Genomic DNA, 22,758 nt, shown 5'->3' on the forward strand with positions numbered 1-22,758 from the left:
TTTGTTTACACAACTGAGGAATTTTTTCTGAATTATTAATTAAAAAGTCTTCAAATGACTTAGCAAAAGGCTTTTAACTATATATTTCAGCATACTCATTGAAGTGATTCAGTTTCTTTATAAACTTGAGGAAGCTAGGTTGTGAAGCATTTGACTAGAAACTGTAATCAGTTTTAGCCATTTCTCTGGAAATGTTTTCATCAAGGTTATGTTGGTTGAGGTTTGCTAGTTTTGCCTGAAAAGGCAGGTGAAAATATTTAAGCTGTTGCCTATTAATATGCTATTAGTTCACTGTTGCCAGTTCCAGGGAGATTTTAATAATTTACATAATTTACCAAACAAACAGCTTCTATCAAAGTGGAAGGTAGAAAATTATGGAGTCTTATGATTATTTTGCACCATGGGCTTACACTGACAAATGAGATGGACTTTTGATATGAAATTTTGAATCCAGCTTGTGCAGTAAAGAAGTTGCTCAAAATACCAGGCAAATGACTTTATTCCCTCCTTTTTTTAATCTGGTAGATGCAAATTGACTCTTACAACCCCAGCTTTTCCCCCATCTTGTAGCAACTGCTTAATAGTTCATGTGATATCCCTGAACACCTCCTGCTCTCTTAGACTTCCAGGGACATTTGCTGGGGTGAAACATCAGTAAAACTGGTGACACACAAATGCCAAAAAGCAAAGTCAGAGCGGTAGAAGACAGTGTTGCCATGGGATTTGCAATTACAGTAATATTGGTTATTGCCTGTCGATATGGTTTGGAATGCTTCGTCATTTTTAAGTTCATGGGGTCTCACTAATCCACTTGTTCTCTCTTAGCTCTTCTGATCCTATAATGTATTTCTGTGGTGGTGTTCTGTGTTGTATGGAAATCTAGATATTTGAAATAGATCTTTGGAAATCTAAATATTACCACCTCCCCTTTTTAGCCATGACTTTGGAATGGAGACTATTCAGTTCTTATGTAAAGAGAGCTGGCTTCAGTGTGCAAGATTTTAGGCAGAGCCAGATTATATGATACTTCATATAACCAAAGCCACCGCTGAGAGACAGGTATTAGTCTGAGGTTTGTGTGTAGCTGGTAACCTGATTGTCTGAGCAAATCCACTTTAAGGCTTTGCTTTGCAAAGTGACCTACAGTAACCTGTTAGGTGCAGACTGCTGTAACCTCGCCAGCCTATTTTTCTTCAGTGAGAAGTAGATGTGAAGCCTGTTACCCATCCAGTTTTTGAGAAGGGTCGAGGGTTACATTTTTCTTTTCTTGGTGTGCCTTGTCCTTTTGCAGTTTTTGCTATTTATTGTTTTGTTTCTCCTTTCAGTGTTTGACTACAGCTATAGAGATTACATCCTGTCCTGGTATGGGCAACTGAGCAGAGATGAGGGGCAGCTGTACCAGCTGCTCTCTGAAGACTTTTGGGAGATTGCCAAGCAGCTGCGACAGAGGCTGAGTCACATTGATGTAGTTAAAGTTGTCTGCAACGATGTAGTGAAAGCTTTACTCTCACACTTCTGTGACCTTAAAGGAGCCAATGCCAGGTAAAAACAAAACTGCAGTTCTTTGGAATTTTCTCCTTCTCTCTTCACTTACAGATGTGCTAAATCAGTGATGAAGACTGTGTTTAAAACTGATAAAATAGTTCAAGCTTATTACCAGTTTGAGAGATCAAGCAGGCTTCAGGATGTCTGTAAGGAAACACTTGGACTCCTTTTTCTAAGAGGTTGGATTCACTACTCTTTTCACTTTAATCCATGAATCCTTTGTTCACAGTAGGAGTGGGCTGCGTGAGCAGTTCCTGCAAAGTACTGTGAACATGCAATGGAAAGAAGGGCCACTGTCAGTGCGGTCAACAGACAAGATATTTGCACCTTTCCCAGAATAGCACCAGGAGATATTCCATTCAGTTTTCCATTTCTTCTAGCCCTGGGAGGCAAAGCCTTGTGATTTCTGTAGGTGACCTGTCCTGCAGTAAAAAGATTTTGCTAGTGGAAAAATTGCTGGCTGTATATTCTTTCTCTACTTAAGTTATCTTGCTAATTTCATAAATTTCCTCTTTGGCAAGGATCTCTTTGTCCACTTGAAAAAGCCCTGAACAATAGAGTTCTACCCAAATTGTAGCTGCAAATAGGAAATTTTAGCCTATGCAGCTCCCACATCTGAATGCACAATTTGTCTAATTGTGTGGAATTTGGTCTTGTATCTGCACTTACCTGCTTTTTGGTTATTCTAATTGGAATATGCTTTGGTCATTCAGATTTAGACTGTACATTTTATTCTGTGAGGTTGTTTTACCTACAGTTAGATCTGTGTATTTTGTGACACCCCATCAGACAAAAAAGAACAATTGTGTTCTGTCACTGATCAATCTATTTCCATTGGCACTTCTTTCTCTTCTCTATTAGAAGACATGGTTAATGTATTTGTGGTAGATCCTAGCTAATTTTTATGTAAGCTAATGCATAGGAAAAGAAAAGACACTAAAGGGTGGTTACATTCAAGAAAATAAGAAATTAAGGTGTATGTACTTTGCTGTAAATCTTGCAATAGGTTCTAGGTACTACTTTCTTTAAGCTCTGCAATGAGGTAGAAATCTCTTAGATAAAATTCCTAAGTGTGCTCCTTGATTTTTAAGTATCATGCTTGCACTTTTCCTTGATCAGAATAAAATGCTTGCTTTTGGGAAGAATTTGATTTGAACAGTTAAAAAATAAGGAAGTTGAATTTTTTTTTGTTGTTTGTGTTTTGCTTTTTTAAAATCTGAATGTTTTCTGTTTCAAGCTGGGGATGTAGGACCTAGAATTGCAGAATTATTAAGTATTATTAATGCTGATTGTTGCTGAGTCTTCTTCTCTGCTGAGAATTATGACCACTTCAGCTGGTCTTTGTTGGATTGTTGTTTCTGCTATGTAGAACTAAAATAAATTATTTTGGTTATTTTCTGGTTAACTTTTTCACTTGGAAGTAGTAAATGCACCTTAACTCTGGATAAGACTGCATTATTATGGGAATGAAAAAAAAGTCCTATCAAGATTTTGTGTAATAGCAGGTTAGGAAAAAACCAAACAAACCAACCCAACAGCTCTAACTGAACAATTAATAGAGGCTGGAACTGGACTTAGTGACTGTTGTTTGCAGACTGCAAGGCTGTGAATTCACAAGGAGAAAGGTCTGGTTTTAATGTGCTTGACAGATCAGCAGCATGATGCTGCATGATGCAAGTTGTAAAGCACTAGAATTTCCTCATGCTGCTCATCCAAATTTGTTCAGAAAGTCCAGGGAGCTGTATGGATATTGTACAGGGCTCACCCTTTCTTAGCAGATGGAGAGACAGCTTAAATGCTACGTACAGGCAAAGTCAGCAGAAAGGTGACATTGTGCTCATACACTACAGATGGAATTTGTGCTGCTGAGTGATGTGAGCATGCATATAATAAACCTGAAAACACAGCAAATATTCGGATAGTGTTTTCTATTTAAGAGAATTTGTAGTTTTAACAAGAATTTGAGTTTTGTACAAATTGCCTACTGCTACGGAGTTTACTGTGCTAGAACCTGCTGACATTTTAAGCTATAGACAGAGAACTAAAAACTGTGCTACTTCTAGTTTGGAAGCCTTTAATTATTTTCTGTATTGTTGTCCTGGTTTTCAACGGGGGTACAGTCAATTTTCTTCCTAGTAGCTGATATGGTGCTGTATTATAGATTTAGGTTGAGAATAATGTTGATAACACTGGTGTTCTAGTTGTTCCTGAGCAGTGTTATGCTATGTCAAGGACTTCAGCTTCTCATACTGCCCTCCCAGCGAGGAAGCTGAGGGGGTGGGCAACACATGAAGCTGGGCAGTGATATAGCCAGGACAGCAGACCCCAGCTGGCCAAAGGGATATTCCATGCCATATAGTGTCATGTTCAGTATATAAATGAGGTGAAAAGCTGTCTGGGAGATACTGCTCGGGAACTGGCTGGGCATCAGCCAGCAGGTGTTGAGCATTTGCGTTGTGCATCACTTGTTTGATATATTCTAATTCTATTATTATCATTATTATTAATTTCCCTGCCTTTTCTGTTCTATTAAACTCTCTTTGTTTCAAGTTGTAGAATGGTTTGGATTGGAAGAGACCTTAAAGGTCATCTAGTTGCAAACCCCTGCTGTGGGAAGGGACACCTTTCATTAGACCAGTTTGCTTGATGCCCCATCCAACCTGACCTTGAATGGTTCCAGGGATGGGACATCCCCGACTTGTCTGGGAAACCTGTTCCAGTGCCTCACCACCCTCACTGGGAAGAATTTGTTCCTAATATCTAATCTAAGCCTCCTCTCAGTTTGGGGGCATTGCCCCTTGTCCTGTCACTACAGGCTCTTGTAAATTGTCTCTCTTCACCTTTCATTTCAGCTCCCTTCAGGTACCTGAAGGCTGCAATTAGGCCACCCCAAAGTCAGGAATTTTACCTTTTTTTTCCTATTCTCTCCCTCATCTCGCTGTGGGAGGGTGAGGGAGTGAGTGAAATTCTGTGTGATGTTCAACTGTCATCTGGGTTGAATTGCCACAGTTCAAACACAAAAAATTTGTCTTCTTAAGGTAGGGAACGCAGATCTTCTTGATCTGCTTTGCTTTCTGTTAATGTTTTGAAGACAGTAATAAATGTAAATTGGCATTCACATTTCCTTCTGTATCTCATAATTAATCCAGTTAGTTTTGGATGATAAATATAGTGGAACAGAGGCTGTAATTAGAGAGAGGAATCTTTCCTGTTGTGATACCTTTTGGAGTTCTCCATCATTTCTTGCCACTAAGATTATACTGCAGCATGATGGCAAAGGGCATTTTGTCCACTGTGTGGCAGCTTGTAAAGTTTTAAATACCTCTAATACTGTCTATGCAGGGGGTGCCACCTGAGCCAATTTGTCTTGGTTTTCCTATATAACAGAGAATCCACTAGCACAGCAGAAAGGAGTCATCCATGCCCAGGACAGAGGTCTTGTTTTTTCAGAGTGAAGTTCATGTGTTTTGTGACTAGGTGCACATTGGACACACAAATTTCTCTACTTCTTTCACTGATGAACTTCAATCTGTGATTAACCAGGATGTCTGAGGAGATGAAAATAGGCTGAGGCCCTTCAGAATGAGGAAGGGTGTTAGTCTTTTCTTTTGCTCCTGCTGTCCATGTGGCTTATCTTAGCCATCTCAAAAATCCACTTAGTAATAAACAGTTAAAGGTAAATAGCCAGCAGAGGCCAGAAATGAAGAAAAGTGCTCAGAGACTTTGAGTGACCTGGTCTAGTGGAAGGTGTCCCTGTCCATGGCATGGGGTTGGAACCAGATCATCTTTAAGCCTCTTCCAACCCAAACCATTTTATGATTCTTTGATAAGAGGAGAGGCCACTTCCAAGGTGGCTGGTTGGAAACAGGGCATTGGGAGAAAGGAACCTTGTAGTGTTAGGTCTGTTCCCCATTTCTTTATTCTATCCCCTGGCTCTCCATAACAGCAGCTGTCTTTCCTGTGCATGCCACACACATCTGTGGAGTGAAATAAGGGCAGAGACACTTCTAGCCATGGGCAGAACTGTCTGGAGTGGCATAGAGCAATGCAAGCTGTGGGCAAGACAGTTCCCAAATTTTTCATCTTATATGTGTCACTGGGGTGTACTTTGAGGTTCAGTTGGGATTTCAAAGGAAACTGTCACTTTTCAGTGAGAAAATTTATGGCATTTTGAATAATTTAGATAGGAAACCATTTAATTTCTAGTATTGGCTTGGTGTATAGAAATGGAATATGATAGCTTCCTGTGTCTAGCATTTGCTAGTTTATGAATTTGACATAGGGAGAAAAAGTCAGACCTGGATTTATTTTTAGAAGCCACTGCTCTTTTCCCATATGCACAGGATCAGGAGCACATTTATAACAGGATTAGCCAAGTGCATCCTGTGAGGGTAAAGAGGTTAGTATTCAGCCATTCATGTTTCATAGCACCTTTTATTCCCTCATTCCTTCATATATTGTTAAAAAGTATTTGCTTGGTTACTTTAACTAGAATATAAGCAAGCTGAATACTGTCAATACCATTTTATGTAATCAAGGATGGACTGTGAGCTGAGTAAGGTGGTGTATAATGATGGAAACAGTCATGTTGGTGTGTGGGTGCAGTGTTATCTGTGGTGGCAGTGTGCTTTTCAGGGGCTGAAATTATCTGATCCCAGGAATTTAGCCTCCCTCTGGTAGCATGATATGTTTATTGAAAGCTGGAAGCAGCTATTCTTCTTGATGAAATGCTCAGTTTAACTTGTGGGTTAAAAGTGAGAAAAGTTGTGGGTTGAGATAAAGACAGTTTAATGGGTAAAGCAAAAGCTCCATACATCTTTTGCAAAGCAAAAGAGCAAAACAAGTAATTAATTCACCACTTTCCATGGGCAGGCAAGTGTTCTGCCATCTCCAGGAAAGCAGGACCCTATCACATGTAATAGTGACTTGGGAGGACAAAGCCATCACTCCAAACATTCCCCCCTTCCTCCTCCTTCCTCCATCTTTACATATTGAGCATGATGCCACATGGCCTGGAATATCCCTTTGGTCAGCTTGAGTCACCTGTCCTGGCTGTCTCTTTGCAACTCCTTGTGTACTCCCAGCAGTGGGGTGATTCAAGAAGCAGAAAAGGGCCTTGATGCTGTCCAATTTCTGCTCAGCAATAACAAAACGATCTCTATATTATCAACCTGTGTTCAGCACAAATAAAAAATATTGCCCCATACCAGCCATTGGGAAGAAAATAACCCCAGAAAAAAACAGCAGAGTAGGCATGTGGGATTGGAAGGCAATTAATCCTTGTGTCTTGAACCCCCTGACAAGCAGTGATTTTTGACCAAACCCCAGCAAGAAGAGGTCAAATGACACTGGTTTTATTTTTATTATTAGTAGGATTTTAATTTTTTTTCCCCATGTCTTTTGGTTTTGAGTATTCTCTGTCTTTAACCTGCAACTGGGGCACCTTTAACCCCAGAGACAGAGGAAGAATTGGTTTCTGCAAACGTGAATGTCGTATTGCAGGCTGCTTCTGACCAGTTGTCTACTACACAGCATCTGTTGGTATGTGCTGAAATGTTTTTATGTGTTTATGTGCCCAGACTTGCAGCACAAGTTATGACATAGCAAAATGAGTGCTTGGGGTCTGCAGGCTGCTACCAGTGCTGATTCAGAACCTATAGTTAAGAGCTCAAAGCTCTCAGAGAGTGTTGTGGGGAAATAGCTGCTGAAGTGATCAGTATGGTAAACCTTTTGGGGATTGAAGTTTGTATCATACGTGTTTTGATAATATTCCTTTTGTTTTCTGTTATTACAGGAAAAGGTAAGGAGAGAAAATAACTCTTAATTTTCTTTGCCCAGGTGACTACCTTGGCATGTATCGGGTATATAACTTCAATTTTTTTGTGATTACCATGTGCATTGTGATAAGATAGTAAAAAAAAAAAAAAAAAGAAGGCCACAAACCACCACAAACCAATTAAGAGCAGAAGAGCAGACTCATGCAAAGGGAGTTTTAACACTTTAGATTTGACTTGGTTAATTTTATAGATTTAACTTATCTGGCAACTAAATGCCTCCCACAGGTCTTGTTTTTCTTTTATAATTCCATTTGCCCGAAACCAGAAATGCCAAGAGCTGGTTACCACAGTCAGCCTCTGGAAAGGTGTGTCAAGGGGATTAGTATGAAGCTGTAGAGATTTGTTGCAATGGGAAGAGCTGTGTATGAAAGTGCTGAGAGCAAATTAGTCATGAAAAACCAAAGGCCTGGGCATGTTATTAAATTCAGCCCATAGCTAGCGCCAGGTCTAAAGCTCACCATTTGTTTTCACGCTTCAGTGTGGGAAGTTGTGTGTCCTGTTAATGACTGAGTATAACCTTGATACCCTAATGAGCATTAAGACATCCTAGTGCTGATGTGGTCATACCACAATTTGTAAGCCATTCATAAGTTCTTTGCCTCTGTTACTAATATGGCTTTTTCCTGAGAGAGGTAACTGTGGCATGTATAAATGAGAGGTTTTATGTACCATAAACATAGTTGAAATTATTTATAAAACTTGCTGATTTATCTTGATGAAATAGCATCTGTGGAAATTTTGGGTTTGGCTTTGTCTGTTGTTTCTAGTTTTTGTTGTGCTTTCTGAGATTTATGTGATTTTCTTTTTGTTTCTTTGGTTTTTTCCAAGTAGATACTTTTTTCTAGTATATTTGTTATACTAGCTTGTAAAGGTCTAAAGTTTTGTTTCTTTTATGTCTTAGAAAACTCGTATAGATCGAGCAGGTTTTTCTTTGCTGCATTGTCAAGAAGTTTACAGCTCTGAGGTCACACAGGTGAAGAGGTGCAGCCTGCTTGGGGCTTTGGTGGTTCTCAGAGGCAGTTTAATGAAAATGCATGGTGAATGTTGAAAATACTGATGACACTTATTTAGAGTTGCACGTGCACTTCTGCTCACAATTGTACTGATTGAGACTTAAACAGAGCTCTGCAAGGCTGTCTCTTGAAAAATTAAATAAAGAAATACCAAGGCTGAAGGAAACACTTTGTTATCCATCTATCCCTTATATCCCTTAAGTAATTTCCTGTGGAGAAATTGTTAATTTTTTACATGGTTTGTTGTTTGGCGTGTTTTTTTTTTTTGTTTGGTGGTGGTTTTTTTTTTTTTTTTTTTTTTTTTTTTTTTTTTTTTTTTTTGTTGGTTGGCTGGTGTTTGGGGTGCATGGGGTTTTTTTTAGGGGGGAGGGTGTATGTGTGTGTAAATTTGCTTCCTGCCTTAATTTCAAAGCAAACTGACTTACATTTGTCAAAGATGCTTTGTATCAGGTTCATGCATCCAACCACAAATACCAGGTTTTAATACTCCTGAGTCTTTATAATACAGACAGTTACCAGATAGTCCTTGACAAAAATATGAATATGTAGAGTAGATTCTCAGGGTAAAAAGATTTCCATGAGGTTGCTGTATTGGGAAACCTGGAATTCCAGGTGATAGTCTGGTCTTATGAAATGGCCATGGGTCCTGCATTCCTGAGAAATAAGATATTGTTGTTAAAAAGGTGTTGATATGGGCTCAGAGTTGCTTACTTATAGTATGGGAAGGAAATGATGGTACTTCTGTTACCCTGGTAATGTTTTGAGTGCTTCTCTTCAGGAATACTGCAGCAAATCTTGTGTTCTGCTTTCCTTTATAAAGTGCTGGATGAACTGTAGGCTCGCAGCAGTAAGTGCTGACACTCAGTGGGATACACAGGCAGTAAATGCACAAAGCCACCTCTGAGCAGAGATAGTTACAGTAGGTGTCAGTTTGTTCCCAAAGGAAAGGCCATCTTGGAACAGATCTGGTACAAAGGAATTCACTTTGGCAGGTCCTATCTATTGATTTGTACTCTGCTGCTTAATCTTCCAGTGCTTTGAGGTGCAACTGAAGGAAATCCCTTTGCTTTCTGGCACTGTATAAAAGTATTGGATAGTGTTAAAAATTCAGAGAAGGCTCTCCAGAGAATTACAGAACAGGAATTTGGGCAAGGTTAAGGCTGGCTTTGTAGCTCATGGGGGAGAGAAGATGGGTATGATCTCTAAGAATGCTGTATAGAGCATAAGTTCTTTCTGTTGTTTTAAAAAAGTCACCTGCATCTTGACAGATGACTATTGTCACTATGACTTCAGTCTTAGTTGTTCAAGAAGACACAAATGAATTAAGTTGCCACTTGCCATTATTCGAATATTGTCTAAAGGAGATTAATTGAGCCTGGTTTACAGAGCTTGTATCAAGCCTGTTTTGGAACTGTTTTCTAGAATGCCACATTTATATTAGTTCACTGCACACAGTTGTGCTCAGAATTTATGGCTAATTGACTGGGCTTTTAAAGCTCAGTCTAAAAATATCTGCACACAGTTTTTGTTCTGTTTTCTGTGATTACTAAGGGACTTTGTTTGGAAAATACAACCACACAGTGCTAGTAATACATGTTCAGAATTAGACAGGAAAATAAATAATGTCTATGTTCTATTTGGGTTATTTAATAGTGCTTAATAGCTTTATTGACACTGGAGAGATGCAGCAGCACTCCGCTTTGTGTACATGTATATGGATTGCACTTAAATTTCTGCTTTTCTGCAAAATGAACAGTGCCACATTCTCACAGAATTGAAGATCTAGGTTTTCTATCAAGCCTTAAGAATATGCCTGATCAGGACATCTTTGCTCTTGCTCTAAGGTAGTAAACAGACATGGCTTGGTAGCTGAGCAGTGGTGTTAATACTTCCCTGATTGCTCACTGGTCTCTTTTTAAATATGTATCAGTGAAGGGATAGCCTGGGTTAAAAGGGCAGCTGTTTACTGGCCAGACCTTTGGTTGACACACAGTATTTCCCTGCAAGCTCATCAATGGTAATATTGAGACAAATAGAACTGTAATGCTTCCTGTATACAAGCGAAGGAGGATATAAACCAGTATATTTTGTCTTGTCTGATTTATCACCGTCATATTGATTTATTCTGTAGCTGTTCAGCTTCCCCCCAAGCTTCCTCTCCTGCTTTCAGTCTTCCTTTTATTTCTCTTGCTCAACAGTGATGAATACTGCAGGATTTGTTGACAGAACTGGTTGGCACTGACAGGCAAGGCTTGTTTAGGGTTGAATTTCCTGAAGACTTTGTTTCTCTGTTTTCATAAATATCTTCCCTTTTGCTTTTTAGATCACATGTAGATACAGTTTGGCTAGGAAAACCTGTTCTAGAGAGTCATATCTTCTTAGGTAATGGAGACAACTCCAAGAAAAAATGAAGATATTCTTGAGCAGCCTGTAAACTGGAGAGTAGGCAACTCTGCTCCCCCCTTGCATTCCTGTAGGCAGGAACACATTAGACAAATTAGAAGGGTAAGAACCAAATATTTGCCTAAGTGCTTGTTTATTCTGTTCCATTTTCCATTTGTGTTCTCCTGACTGTGTGGCAGAAAAATCCTGGCATAGGTCCAGCTCAGCAAAGCTGTATGTGTTGGCTCTTGACTGGGAATAAATTTTTGCAGTAGGAAGACAGCTCTCTTGCATGGGTGATACTATAGGTACAGTTAATGCTCCAGTGTGTTTGCAGTCCTAAACAGACTGGCATTCCTCAGGGGACTTGAAGATCGATATTGAAGACAAAGAAGGCTGATCTCAGTTCATGAGATGAAATTTTCTGTGCATTATGGCTCAGTTTTGTGCTTTTCACATGCTATGAAAGTATATCTTGATCTAATCACTATGCAAGATGTCCTAGAAATAAGGTGTCCAAAATAGATGGGATTTGTTCACAGGCCAAAAAGCAGTCACCATTTGCCTTTAGTTCTAACTCTGTATCGTGGCTGTTAATACACAGGAATCATTTCATGTGATAGTTCTTGTACTTGGCTCTGGTGAGGCTGTATCTGGAGTCCTGGGTTTAGTTTTGGGTCCTTCACTGCAAGAGAGGCATGGAACTGCTGGAGCATGTGCAGAGGAGAGCAACAAAGCTGGAGAAGGGTCTAGAGGACCAGCCTTATGAGGAGTGGCCAAGGGAGCTGGGGGTGTTTAGTCTGGAGAAGAGAGGCTCTTATTGCTTTCTACTGGGAGAACTGCCTGAAAGTAGGTTGTAGCCAAGTGGGGGTCTTTGTCCTTTCCCAGGTAACAAGCAACAGGATAAGAGGAAATGGCCTCAAGCTGTGCCAGGGGAGGTTTACTTTATTAGGAAAAATTTCTTCACTGAAAAGATGGTCAAGCATTGAAATAGGCTGTCCAGGGAAGTGATAAAATTACTGTCTTGGGAAGTGTTAAAAATCCATGTAGATGTGACACTATTAATGGTGGACTTGATGATCTAGAAGGGCTTTTTCACCCTTAATTATTCTATGTTCCCTGTGAGTCATCCTGTTTGCCAGCATTTTGTGTATGCTTCTGTCTGTGTTTCTAAGTGGCTGACTTTGGGTGCACCAACCTGTCTGGAGGACTTTACTTCCACAGTAAGAGGTGGCTGTAGGTAAATGACCCAGACTTTGTCAGTAATCTGCCTAGGACTTGTCTGGGTTTGGATAAATAATGAGTGCCTTTAAGGGAGAACATGACAGGGGATGTTTGATGTGGGGTAGAGGAGGCTTCAGGATATGTCTGGAGTATGAAAGAAGAGTAGAAATGCACTGAGGAAAATAGCTATGCATTCAGCTGCCACTGAGAAAAGATCCTACCAGGGCAAGATAAACAGCTTTGAGATCAGTCAGCTGCACCACCTGGACTGGTTGATAATTAAGATTGCACGTCATCTTCATAAACCACTACTCCTCAGAAAAGAGTATTTATATCCAAGATGTTCCAAGGGACTTGTTTTGAAATCTGACATACCTATAACAATTGAAACACCTTTCATGATCCATGTTTGCAAACAAAGGATTTGATTTGTGATTGAGTTAACGGCGTTAGTCAAATCAAACCCAAATGTCATCTTTACATTTGTTTTTCTGAAAATAAATTTTAAAACTAATTTTAGTCTCCTTAAGAAAAATTATTGTATTACTAGAACAAAATCAGAGTTATTGTTACTCCAACATATTTTCATCCTCTTGAGCTGACTACCAAAAATTAGTTATTATATAATCTTGCCTGTCACTGTTGGCCGTATAGTGGTGTCTGACTGAAAACATTTGGCTTGACTGTATAGAGTTCTTGGTCACTTTTTCTACAAACAGAGGCAATGGGCTTAGAGAGCTCTGTGAGTAGCAGTCAGTTGACTAGGACAGAAACCTAACCTAGCCAGGTTGGCAGCCTCCAGCTCTAGGAAGAAAGCAGATGTTATGGAAATTAGGAGCAGGTACTGGTATGAGACATGACAGATACAAGCCTTTGTAGCACCTTAGAGCCTTCAACTGATAACCAGTCTTGGGTGCCTTTGTAAATTACTGTGGTGCCTCTCAGGTGGCACTGTGTCTGTCTGTCTAGAACCAATGGCTTGGTCATCTTGTTGTTAAAATGGATTGGAGCACATCAGGCATGTGGCCATAAAAGAGCTGCTAGGATACCTTGTCTCTGCTTCTACAGCTGTTTTTGTATAAAGAAAAGGTACAGCTGTGACCTGCACTAAGGAGTTCAGTCAAACATGTTCTGAAAAGTCCAGAAAACCACTGGCACCTGCAAGGAGATAAACTAGATAGTATTGGGCACAGAATCAAGGTGAGGGAGATTTGCTCCCTGTTTCTTTCAGAGCTGTCAGTCAAAAACTTGTTTGTGAGGAGTCTGCAAAAAACACAGTGTGCATCATGGGCTTACTCACCCAGCAGCATGTTGCTGTGCATGTTCAGCACAGCACCCACCCAGTGTTCATGCTGCAGCATTTTATCAATTAGCGACTGATGATCATTTTATCAATTAGTGACTGATGACTTCTGATACAAGTGTATGCAAGTTCTCTCCTCTTTGCTTTTCTCTCTCTAGGCAGGAAGATCCACCGAGACCTTTTTTGTTGCACTCATGCTTGAGGAGCTCTGATGAAGAAGTAAGATTTCTGCAAAAATGTTCTCAAGTTCTGGTGTATTGTCTCCTACCCTCAAAGGATGTCCAGTCTGTCAGCTTGCGCATAGTCCTTGCAGAAATACTTGCAACAAAAGGTAGTTCAAAGATTAGAGATAAGATTAACCATTTGTACATGTATAATAGTGCAATTACAAAGTTTATCATGTATAAGTCTTGCTTTTGCATTCTGAAGTTTATGTGATAGCCAGTTAGACACTATATTCACAAAATCAAGCATATCGTTACTTAACTCTCGTGATCTGATGTCAGGCTGTTTATCACATTTCAGGATGAAACACAGTTTGTCCTTTCTCATTCTGTTTTTTTGCAGCTTTCCTTGGCACTATTTATAGTGGTTATATGAATATTTCTGGCCTTTTATATTACATTCAGATGAATAAACACATCCTTAATTCTGTGGATCCTATGACTGAATCATTATATTTTATTTAATTCATTATTTTACTCTTTGATTTATGCAGTGTGTTTTTTTAAATTGAGGGATTTGTATTTTGCTTTTATCAGCTGCACTTTATAAATACGGTTGCATTTTTTATGTCTCTGTCAAATTCAGAAATTATGAAGTCCCGAGTATATTATGCAATTCAGTTTACTTTCATTTATACTGGCTATAATGTCATAGCCTTCACAACACACAGCATAAAGAATGAAAACACTTGGAATTTTCCAAATAGAGCTCAGCTTTGTCAATGTACATCAATTTCTGTAATAGAATAACCAGTTTTATCAAGAAAGTATATGCAATCTCAAATGTACCGTGTGGTCCAGAAGACTGGTTTTAGATTTTTTGATGTCTATAAACTTGGATATTTATTTCTGCTTTTTATCTGCAGTTTTTATTTGCAAGACAGCAGTTATTCTTCAACATAAGGATTTTGTTTTAAAATATTTTTTCTCTCCAGTACTGAAACCAGTGGTGGAACTGCTGAGTGATCCAGATTACATTAACCGAATGCTACTCAGCCAGCTGGAGTACAGAGAACAGATGAATGAGCATCAGAAGAAAGACTACACATATGCTCCTTCTTATGAGGAGTTCATCAAGCTCATTAACAGCAGCTCTGATGTTGAGTTCCTGAAACAACTGAGGTATTTAATGTTTCACTGTAGCTCATTCAAAATGAAACATGCTTCTTTTCCAGCCCATTACTAAGATTTGAATGAATTGTGATTTTTCTTTTTAAATTTAATTTTAGATTTCTTTTTGTTTGGTGAAGCAGGGATAGTAAAGATGATAAGCTACAGCATTTGGTAGATCTCTAATGTAATCAGCATTTTAGCTCAGTGGCAGAAAACGCATAAAAATTCTGCTTGGTAGTATGCTGGAGATGATTGTATGCTGGAGATGATTGTACTGTTGAAAGGGATAAATGCTTGAAATGTATGAAAGGCATACTGTACTCTTCTTTGCAACTTGCCTTTGTGGATTTAGATGAAATGTGTTGAATTTCCATTAGTGTGGATGGTTCTTTCCTCATTATCTTTCTGAATTATGACTGGCCATGGTGGTCTGGTGACTGTGAACTATAGTGATCTTAGGGACACTGAGCATTCAGCTGTGGTGTGGAAAGAAGGGGTTTGAGTTCCAGCACATTATACCACTGGATGAGAGGTTTCCCTGGACTGTTGCAGGGTGGTGTTTCCCAATTGCATTTTTCTTAACTGTGTTAATGAACTCTACAGAGCTCGTTAAAAACAGAACAAACATCACGGAGCTCCTACATATCACGAGTTTGTTTGATGTTTGTTTGCCTGTTTTCTAATGCAAATAGCACCTGCTCACTTTCATACTAATTCCACTCCCTGTCTCATCTTTCTCCTTGTATCTCTCCCCTTAATATGAGATATTGCCCACATCTCAAGCCTGCCTGCCCAAGAACCAGTTGTTTATGCTTGCCTTATCTTTGCAGCTGTTTCTCCTCTGATTTCTAATTTATGTGAAAGGATAAGGAATAACTGACTGGGAAGTGGGGAAGAGAGAAGGTTCTGCTGTTCTAGAACCTCCCTAGATGTCCTTGAGTTGGTTTTGTTGAGCAAAGCAAAGCTTTGGAAGACCCCTGATTGCATGTCTGGATTGTTTGTCCTAAGCTCTTACTACCAGTCAGAACTGGCAGTTTTTCCTCTTCCCAACTCCTCTCTGTTGCTGCTGCAGGCCAGCTTTTTCTCTTCTCAAATGGCTGCAGAAATATCAGAAATACACATGCATATTGATTATATTTGGTGCATTCTGTGCCATCTCTTGTGACCCTGAACTTCTGTTAGGTTTGGCCTGATCAGGCCAAGAGCTGGGTTATTGGGATGGAGTGTGCGGGCTGTGCAAATAACGTCATCCTTTCTCTGTTCTTCTCTTTGATTCTGAAACCACTCGCATTTCTGGGATAGGAAAATACACTTAGGTGATGGTGAAATGATTCTGTTGCTTGGCTACTTATTGTTCATCTGCTGTAAAATTTGCTCTTTACTCTAGGACAGTGTGCCTTTCCTGAGAGCAGAAATTAGTCTATATTAGACTCTGCCTAAAACCTAATTGATGTATTTATTAGCATAATCACACTAATGGATCTGTTTGTTTCAAAAGAAACCCAACTCTTATGTTGTTGTTGTTGTTCAAGCACATTAATGCTCAGTGTGTTCTCTTTTTAGCTGATAGGTCACTTTAAATTGCGTTCTCTAATACGAGAGAGCAGATCTGCTTTATGAAATAATGTGGTTTTGGCTGCACCTAGGTTTTTCCTTTCAAGTCCATGAATTCCAACTGCCATCATCTTGAAATGTGTTCCTCTACACCTTACGAAATGTTGGTTAGCCTAACCTGTTCAGTATTTTAATAAAAAATGTCTGAGAAAATGGATCTTCTTTTAAAAGAGAAATAGTATTTGATTTTGGAGGCAGTGTTCTTCCTTCCTCTGGGATAGTGGTTAAAGAGCATTTCCTGTGGGAGGAGGCATTCCCATTCTCTTTGTCCTCCAGCACTGTGGGAGCACCCAGAGAGAGATGGGCCAACCTGCAGTCATCTCAAACTTGTGTAGTCTATTTGGCAAAGCTTTCATGATTAACCAGTGAAAGCTTGCAGATTTGCATTAACAAACCAAACAGTGGTCCCTATATGGATTGAAAAACAACCAAAACCAGGTGGTACTTGGCTGTAACAACAGTGAACTACAGGGCAAATCTATAGAGAAGGAGTTAAAGAGGAAGAAACAAATAAGCTGCTGTGCACTTATCCCTGAGAAGCACAGTAAGTCTGTTGGAGTGATGGGAGTGGGGCAAATGCTTCCCCTTCTCTTACAACAAATAAATTACTGGTGTGTTTTACTTAAACAGAGTTTTCCAGTTAGATGCTATTCTGGGTAATTATGCTCATCAAGAATTCCTGTTCTTGGTTTTATTTGCAAATGATTTTTCGGTGTCTGTTCTAAGCCAATGCATGGTACTCAGGAGCTCTAAGCCTCCTCCTGTTACTTATAATATTGCTACATAACATCTTAGTAAAGAACACATACAGGCAGTAGCAATTTCCACTGTAGGCTAAGCTTTGAGGGAAATTTATCCTAAGGCACTACAGTTGCTGGGAACTCCTTATTTTGTGTTAAACATTCCTGTCATGCTTATCTTTGCAGATTGATTGTTATCTGTTTAATAAAACGAAGATAAAATACCTTGCTAAGTTCAAGAGGCTGTGGGACACTGATAAACATTTCCTCAGACTCCTGACTGACCACAGCCAAGGAGGCAGGGACTCCTGGGTGCTCCTTGATGTATGCACGTGACAGTACAGGAGGGAGGGCTGATAAGGCATCCATCCTTGATTTCATTGACAGAGTTTTGCTTGGCTTTCTTGTGGGTATAGCCAGGTATTCGTGGTGGGGAAGGCAGGCAAAACCTCTGGCTGGTTCAGTGGAAACCTGTGGGTGAAAGGTGTGTGTTGCTCTCACCCAGGCAGTCAGAAAAGAGAGGAAGACTATGTGGGTCTCCTTGTAAGCAAGTATAAAGCTCTCTGCTGTGCAAATAGCTCTCCCTGAAAGGAGAACAGTGGTGCTAGGATTTTCTACATCTTGTTTCTCTCCTAGCTTAGAAGCACTGCTTTAAGAAGAAATATTGTATTGATTTTCTGATTGCATTTATGGGTTTTATTTTTGGATAGCCTTTGAATGATGCAGTAACTACTTAATATTAATTTTGGAGAACTTTAGGATTCATAGTTTGTTTGTTTCTATAGTGGACCTCTAACATTTAGTCACTTGTTCTCTTAGAACATAACTATTGTTTTTGTGGAAATATCCCTTTAATTTTTGTAGGGAAATCAGGAGAGCTGATATTTTCATAAAAAGGAATTTGCTGATTTCTGGAGAGCTATTTTGGGTTTGTTTGTTTTCCTATCATACCTTTACCATCTGAAACGTTGAATTTGCTGGGGGAAATGGGGTGAGAAAAACAAACCAACAAAGCTTTCACAGAAGGGACCCTTGTATGGTTTTACACTAATGTCCTTCAAACTCACTCTTTCTAATGTTTCATTTCTTTGATGTTTGTCATGAAGGGAGGCAGACTTTTATTCCTGTATTACCAAGTTTTCACAAAGTGTTGTCCCTGTCTTTCAAGAAGAAGTAGTTAAACAGTGAAATTTCACCTTCATTTCCCCTCAGACTGAAGTTAGCATGGATTAATTGGAATTCTGCTACAAATAAGGAAGAAAAGATGAGTTCTTTCACATCAGATGGGAAACATGTACCTACCTTCTCTGTCAGGAGAAGACTAAACATAAAAGACCTGCTGGGTTAAAAACATAGTTGAGAACAAAAAATAGTAAGGAAATAAGCTGGTGGATGGGTTTTATTCTGCTCTCAGGTTCAGCATTGTATTTATTCTGATATTTATTGTTACAGCAGCACAAAGTCACAACACAGTTCATGGTAAGAAAGACCATAACTACTGTCTCTGTATCATCTTTTACCTAAGAAATGAGAGAAGTGCATGAATAGAACAGAGAATAGGGAAGAAGATGAATGTGAAGCCATGAAGGGTCCAGTTTATCAAGTACACTCACTTCCTCAAAGTTAAATTAATACATCCCATTTAAAATGGCCTTAAGTGTTTAATCACCAGCACCACAGAATATCTGTCAGCTGGAATATTTGGAACAGAGTTCCAGGGAGAAAAGGGTCATGGTCTGGCAGTGTAGCAAGGGGTGTTTCTGTGGTGCAGTGTTGTACAGCACTCCCATTGAGTACTTGCAGCAAGGGCCCAGTGCTTGGGAGAACAGACTAAATAGCATCTTTGAGCATGTAACTCCAAGCATCTCCCATATTAAAGTAATACAAAGAACTGGAAAAAAAGAGATACTGTGTTAAATATTGGTAATAAAAATACATGAAACTGTGAAAGTGAACAAGTGGGAGGAAATCTGGAAGGAAAAAAATTGCAAGATAAGTGGGAACTACCTTCCATGTGCAGTTGGTTGTCTGTACTTTGATAAATTCATGATTTCACAGTTGGCCTACAACACCTGAGTGAGGTGAATAAGAGTCACTGCAGTGCATTTACAGATCACATAATCAATGCATCAAAACTCTAACTGAGCTGCCCTGAATTTGGGAATTCTTTGAGTGGGGAATTAACTGTGGGACTTCCTATGCACCACACCACCACCCTTACTATGGGACTGTTCTTCCTCTGACAGACTGGGCAAGAGCTCTGGTGGTGGGTGGAAACAATCTAAACACAGTAATGGCAAAAGGAAGTAGTGTTACAAAAATTATAGGTTTTCAAACAGGTTGTCAGGTTTCAATGTGATAATTGAAGAATTTGCTGTAGAAAAAAAAATCTGGAAATGTAGTTGTGAGTGTATGTTGTGTGTATAAAACTGTGTATACAAAGAGCCAGAGACAGTCAAAATCCTAAAAGAGTTATAAGAGAAATGGGGGGAATTGAGTGATGTTGGTGAAAAAAGTTGACATTAAAGAAGGGAAATATGTTTTAAGGATCACATGTTCTTTCTCCAATGGAGAGTAAGTCATCACTGAAACAGCAGCCTTTCCAGGAGGCTTCAACTTTCATCTAAGAGTAAACTTGGTAGCTAGCAAATTCACTGGAATACTTGCTTTCTTACAAGTATTAATAGCTACCAAAGTAAGTGCATTGAAAGGAATTTGAGTGTTATGACCAGGACTTTGACATTTATGAAGGACTTAACTGGCAGTAATTTTCTTTGCTAAGTGCATAGTATTTGTTAGTTACCAAATCACTTTTACTTAAAATTCATTTTGCTAGCTGCATTAACTGTCTGCTATTGTTTAGTGTAGTTTAGGTGATAAACATGTTTTAATTTTTCCTGGAGTGTAGTACTTAAACATATTTTAGTATAATTAGTTTTTTCTGCAAATTTATATATGCTCCATTTTGAGTGGATTAGCTGGAAGAACCTTACAGACAGCTTTTTAATTTTAAACTGAACTACCATCCTGGTTTCCTATGAAAACTTATATTTAATGTTTAGAGTGTGACTTTATATTGTGTTTACTGAATATTACCTGTCTGTGCAATGCCATCAGTTGAGAGAAGAGTGCAGTGTTATTGTTAGTTGAATGTCTCCTTTTTGTTTCAAGATGATCTGTTTTCCCTGCTCCATGTGCGCACTGCTCCTTAGGTTGCAGGTACACTGTGAGATTAATCTGTTTCTAGATGAGGAGAAAGTAGAAGTATTTTGATTTTTAGTAATTCTTGAGTGTACTGTATGAAGAACACATTGTAAAAAATTAATACCTTGTTTTTTTCTTCTCCTCCCTCTCTTCACCCTTATTCCCTCCTGTTTTTAAAATTAGGTATCAAATTGTAGTGGAAATAGTTCAGGCAACCACAATCAGCAATATTCCCCAAGTGAAGAGACAGAAAGGTAAGACTCCATTTTTAAATCACATCTGTTGTTTTCATTTTGAAAAGCTGTTTGAACTCATGCCATACATATGCAATCAGTGTGTGGGGGTTTTTTAGACAGATTTTAGGAATGCTATGCCTTTAGTATTTTGGTTCTGTTTCACTTGTCTGAATCTTCCAGAAGCTCACATGGTATGATTATCCCCCAACCCTATCTGCATCTAAGCTGATGGATCATGAGAAAGGTCATATCTATGATACATTATTTTCAGAACTTGCTGCAACTGGGAATTCTAACATTACAAATTCATATGCTGAGAATCATATTTTCACTTTCTTTTTCATACAATCTGTTCTTCAGAATCTCAGTCTGTTCTCTTTTCGAAACACAGAAGAAGGAATGATACAGCATAATTCGTCAATCAGTTATTTTGACTCTTCAATGTATTATGTTTTTGAGTTGCAATAGAGTCCTCTTAATTTTCTGCAATGATTTGGCAATGGCTGCCTTTTAAAAAGCAATGCATATTACAGTTGTACTTATATTTATTACACATACTACTTTTATGGCTCTCAAAATATGTAAAAACTGAGGTATATCATCAGGAGATGATCTTAATGGCAAAATTACTGACTAAATCATTGCTTAGAGAAGTATACTTCAGTTGTATCAATGCATAATAAAAAGGCAACAGGTAGTAAAATTAATTTCTTTATTAAAAAATCTAAAAGATTTTAGGTTCTTATGTAATCTGTATCTCTCTCTAGGTTAAAAAAATCGTTTTCTAGTTCCTTATATCAGAAAGGAAAACTTTAAGAAACTTTAAACTTATATTTAAGTGTGATGAAAAATGCAGAAAGAGAAAATGAACATGCTGGGGGGTGGGGAGATTTCTGGCAATCTGAAGAATTTGAGGTCCGTGCTCAAGTTTTGGAAAGTATAAGGTTGTCAACACCAATAATGCTTTTTGTTTACTCTCTAAAATAGAGCTAAATGTGCATTCCAGTAGTTTATCCTGCTTGTATCAAACCAAGATAAAAGGAAGAGTAGGCATTGTTTTTTATTCAAGTGTACATGATAGAAATAGATATTAATATTTTTCAGATGAAAGATAATTGAATGGAAAGTCTGTTTCATAAAATGAGAACAGGGAATTTTAACTCTGAGAACCTTATGAAAAATTGAATCTTGCTAAGCCTGTATTTTCATTTGTGCTACTATTGGTCTTTTTGAGACAATAATTGATTTGGGGAATATTTTTATACAGTTTGTTTCTATAATGAATTATTTATTAATTAATTCTTCTCTATCTCACTTGACTTTATCTGTTTAAATATCCACTGTTCTAAATCATGAATAGAAGGTTTTTTGAAGCTGCAGTTTTCTGGTGCTGCAGAACAGATACAGAAATATAGAGCTGGTGGTATGTGGTGAAATCGACTCTGCATTTTTATGGGCTCTTTCTACCTGTACTAAAAAAAAAAAAAAAACTAACAAATTTCACTAGGTGGTGCATTGAACTTTTTTAATTATGATATGGACTTTTATTTTTGGTTTATTCCCATGATAACCTTATATATAATTTAAGGGTTGATTACCACTGCTGACACTTTCAGCTGTTAGGACTATTGGGGCTAACCCTTTTGTTTATTAAATAGCCAGTGGTTATGCACATTGTCTGAAAAAGGTGATGTGTTTTTGCTTGACACATATGAAACAGTGTGCCCAACAGAGGCATGCCAATACAGTCTTTTTATAGTTCACACAAATTTTGGGCAGATTTTTAATTTCAGTTATTCCACTCAGGTTTTCATCTACCAAAATTTTTCAGGCTCTGTGTATGTACAATAAACTCTTAAGAGGGCTATCAAAACTGTAGAGGGGTAAAATCTAGTTCTGAAGACTGTTTTGTGCCTAAAGGAGGTGGAGGCATTTTACCTAATGTGGTAATGAATCTAATATGTTCCTGAATTTTAAAAACAAAAGGTTAGAGGAAAAACTGTGATACCCTTCTTAAAACAAACGAAACCCAACAAAAAACCCAGCACAGCTCACTGCTAACATAAAGATTGTTGAAATCTTGTAGAACAGACTGCCATGTTACTTAGCATCACGTTTTGATGTTTCCTTTTCTGGATACTACAGCGTAATGCTACCCCTGGATTTAATGGTGAATAACTAAATGTAAGCTTTATGCAAAATCAGAGTGTGTCTGCACAATCTCATTCTGCCTTTCTCTTTTTTAACCTTCTCCCCCAGCATGTGGTGCATACCTGCAGGGATGTGTGAGTGTGGCAGCTGGATGTATATGACAGTTCCTTCT

The 22,758-nt window shown here is 38.6% G+C and overlaps 1 protein-coding gene across 3 annotated transcripts in view; it reads left to right on the top strand.

Annotated features, from left to right (window-relative positions):
* SNX25 (sorting nexin 25) overlaps positions 1-22,758 on the top strand; it is an 81,713-nt gene that overhangs the window by 18,565 nt on the left and 40,390 nt on the right. For all 3 annotated transcript variants that reach the window (XM_059844637.1, XM_059844640.1, XM_059844638.1), the window contains exons 3-6: positions 1,326-1,542; positions 13,463-13,635; positions 14,464-14,650; positions 20,383-20,453. In XM_059844637.1, coding sequence (XP_059700620.1) covers positions 1,326-1,542; positions 13,463-13,635; positions 14,464-14,650; positions 20,383-20,453 — 648 coding nt within the window. The remainder of the gene's footprint in view (positions 1-1,325; positions 1,543-13,462; positions 13,636-14,463; positions 14,651-20,382; positions 20,454-22,758) is intronic.

The sequence above is a fragment of the Haemorhous mexicanus genome, chromosome 4, assembly GCF_027477595.1.
Source record: "Haemorhous mexicanus isolate bHaeMex1 chromosome 4, bHaeMex1.pri, whole genome shotgun sequence".
NCBI lineage: Eukaryota > Metazoa > Chordata > Aves > Passeriformes > Fringillidae > Haemorhous > Haemorhous mexicanus.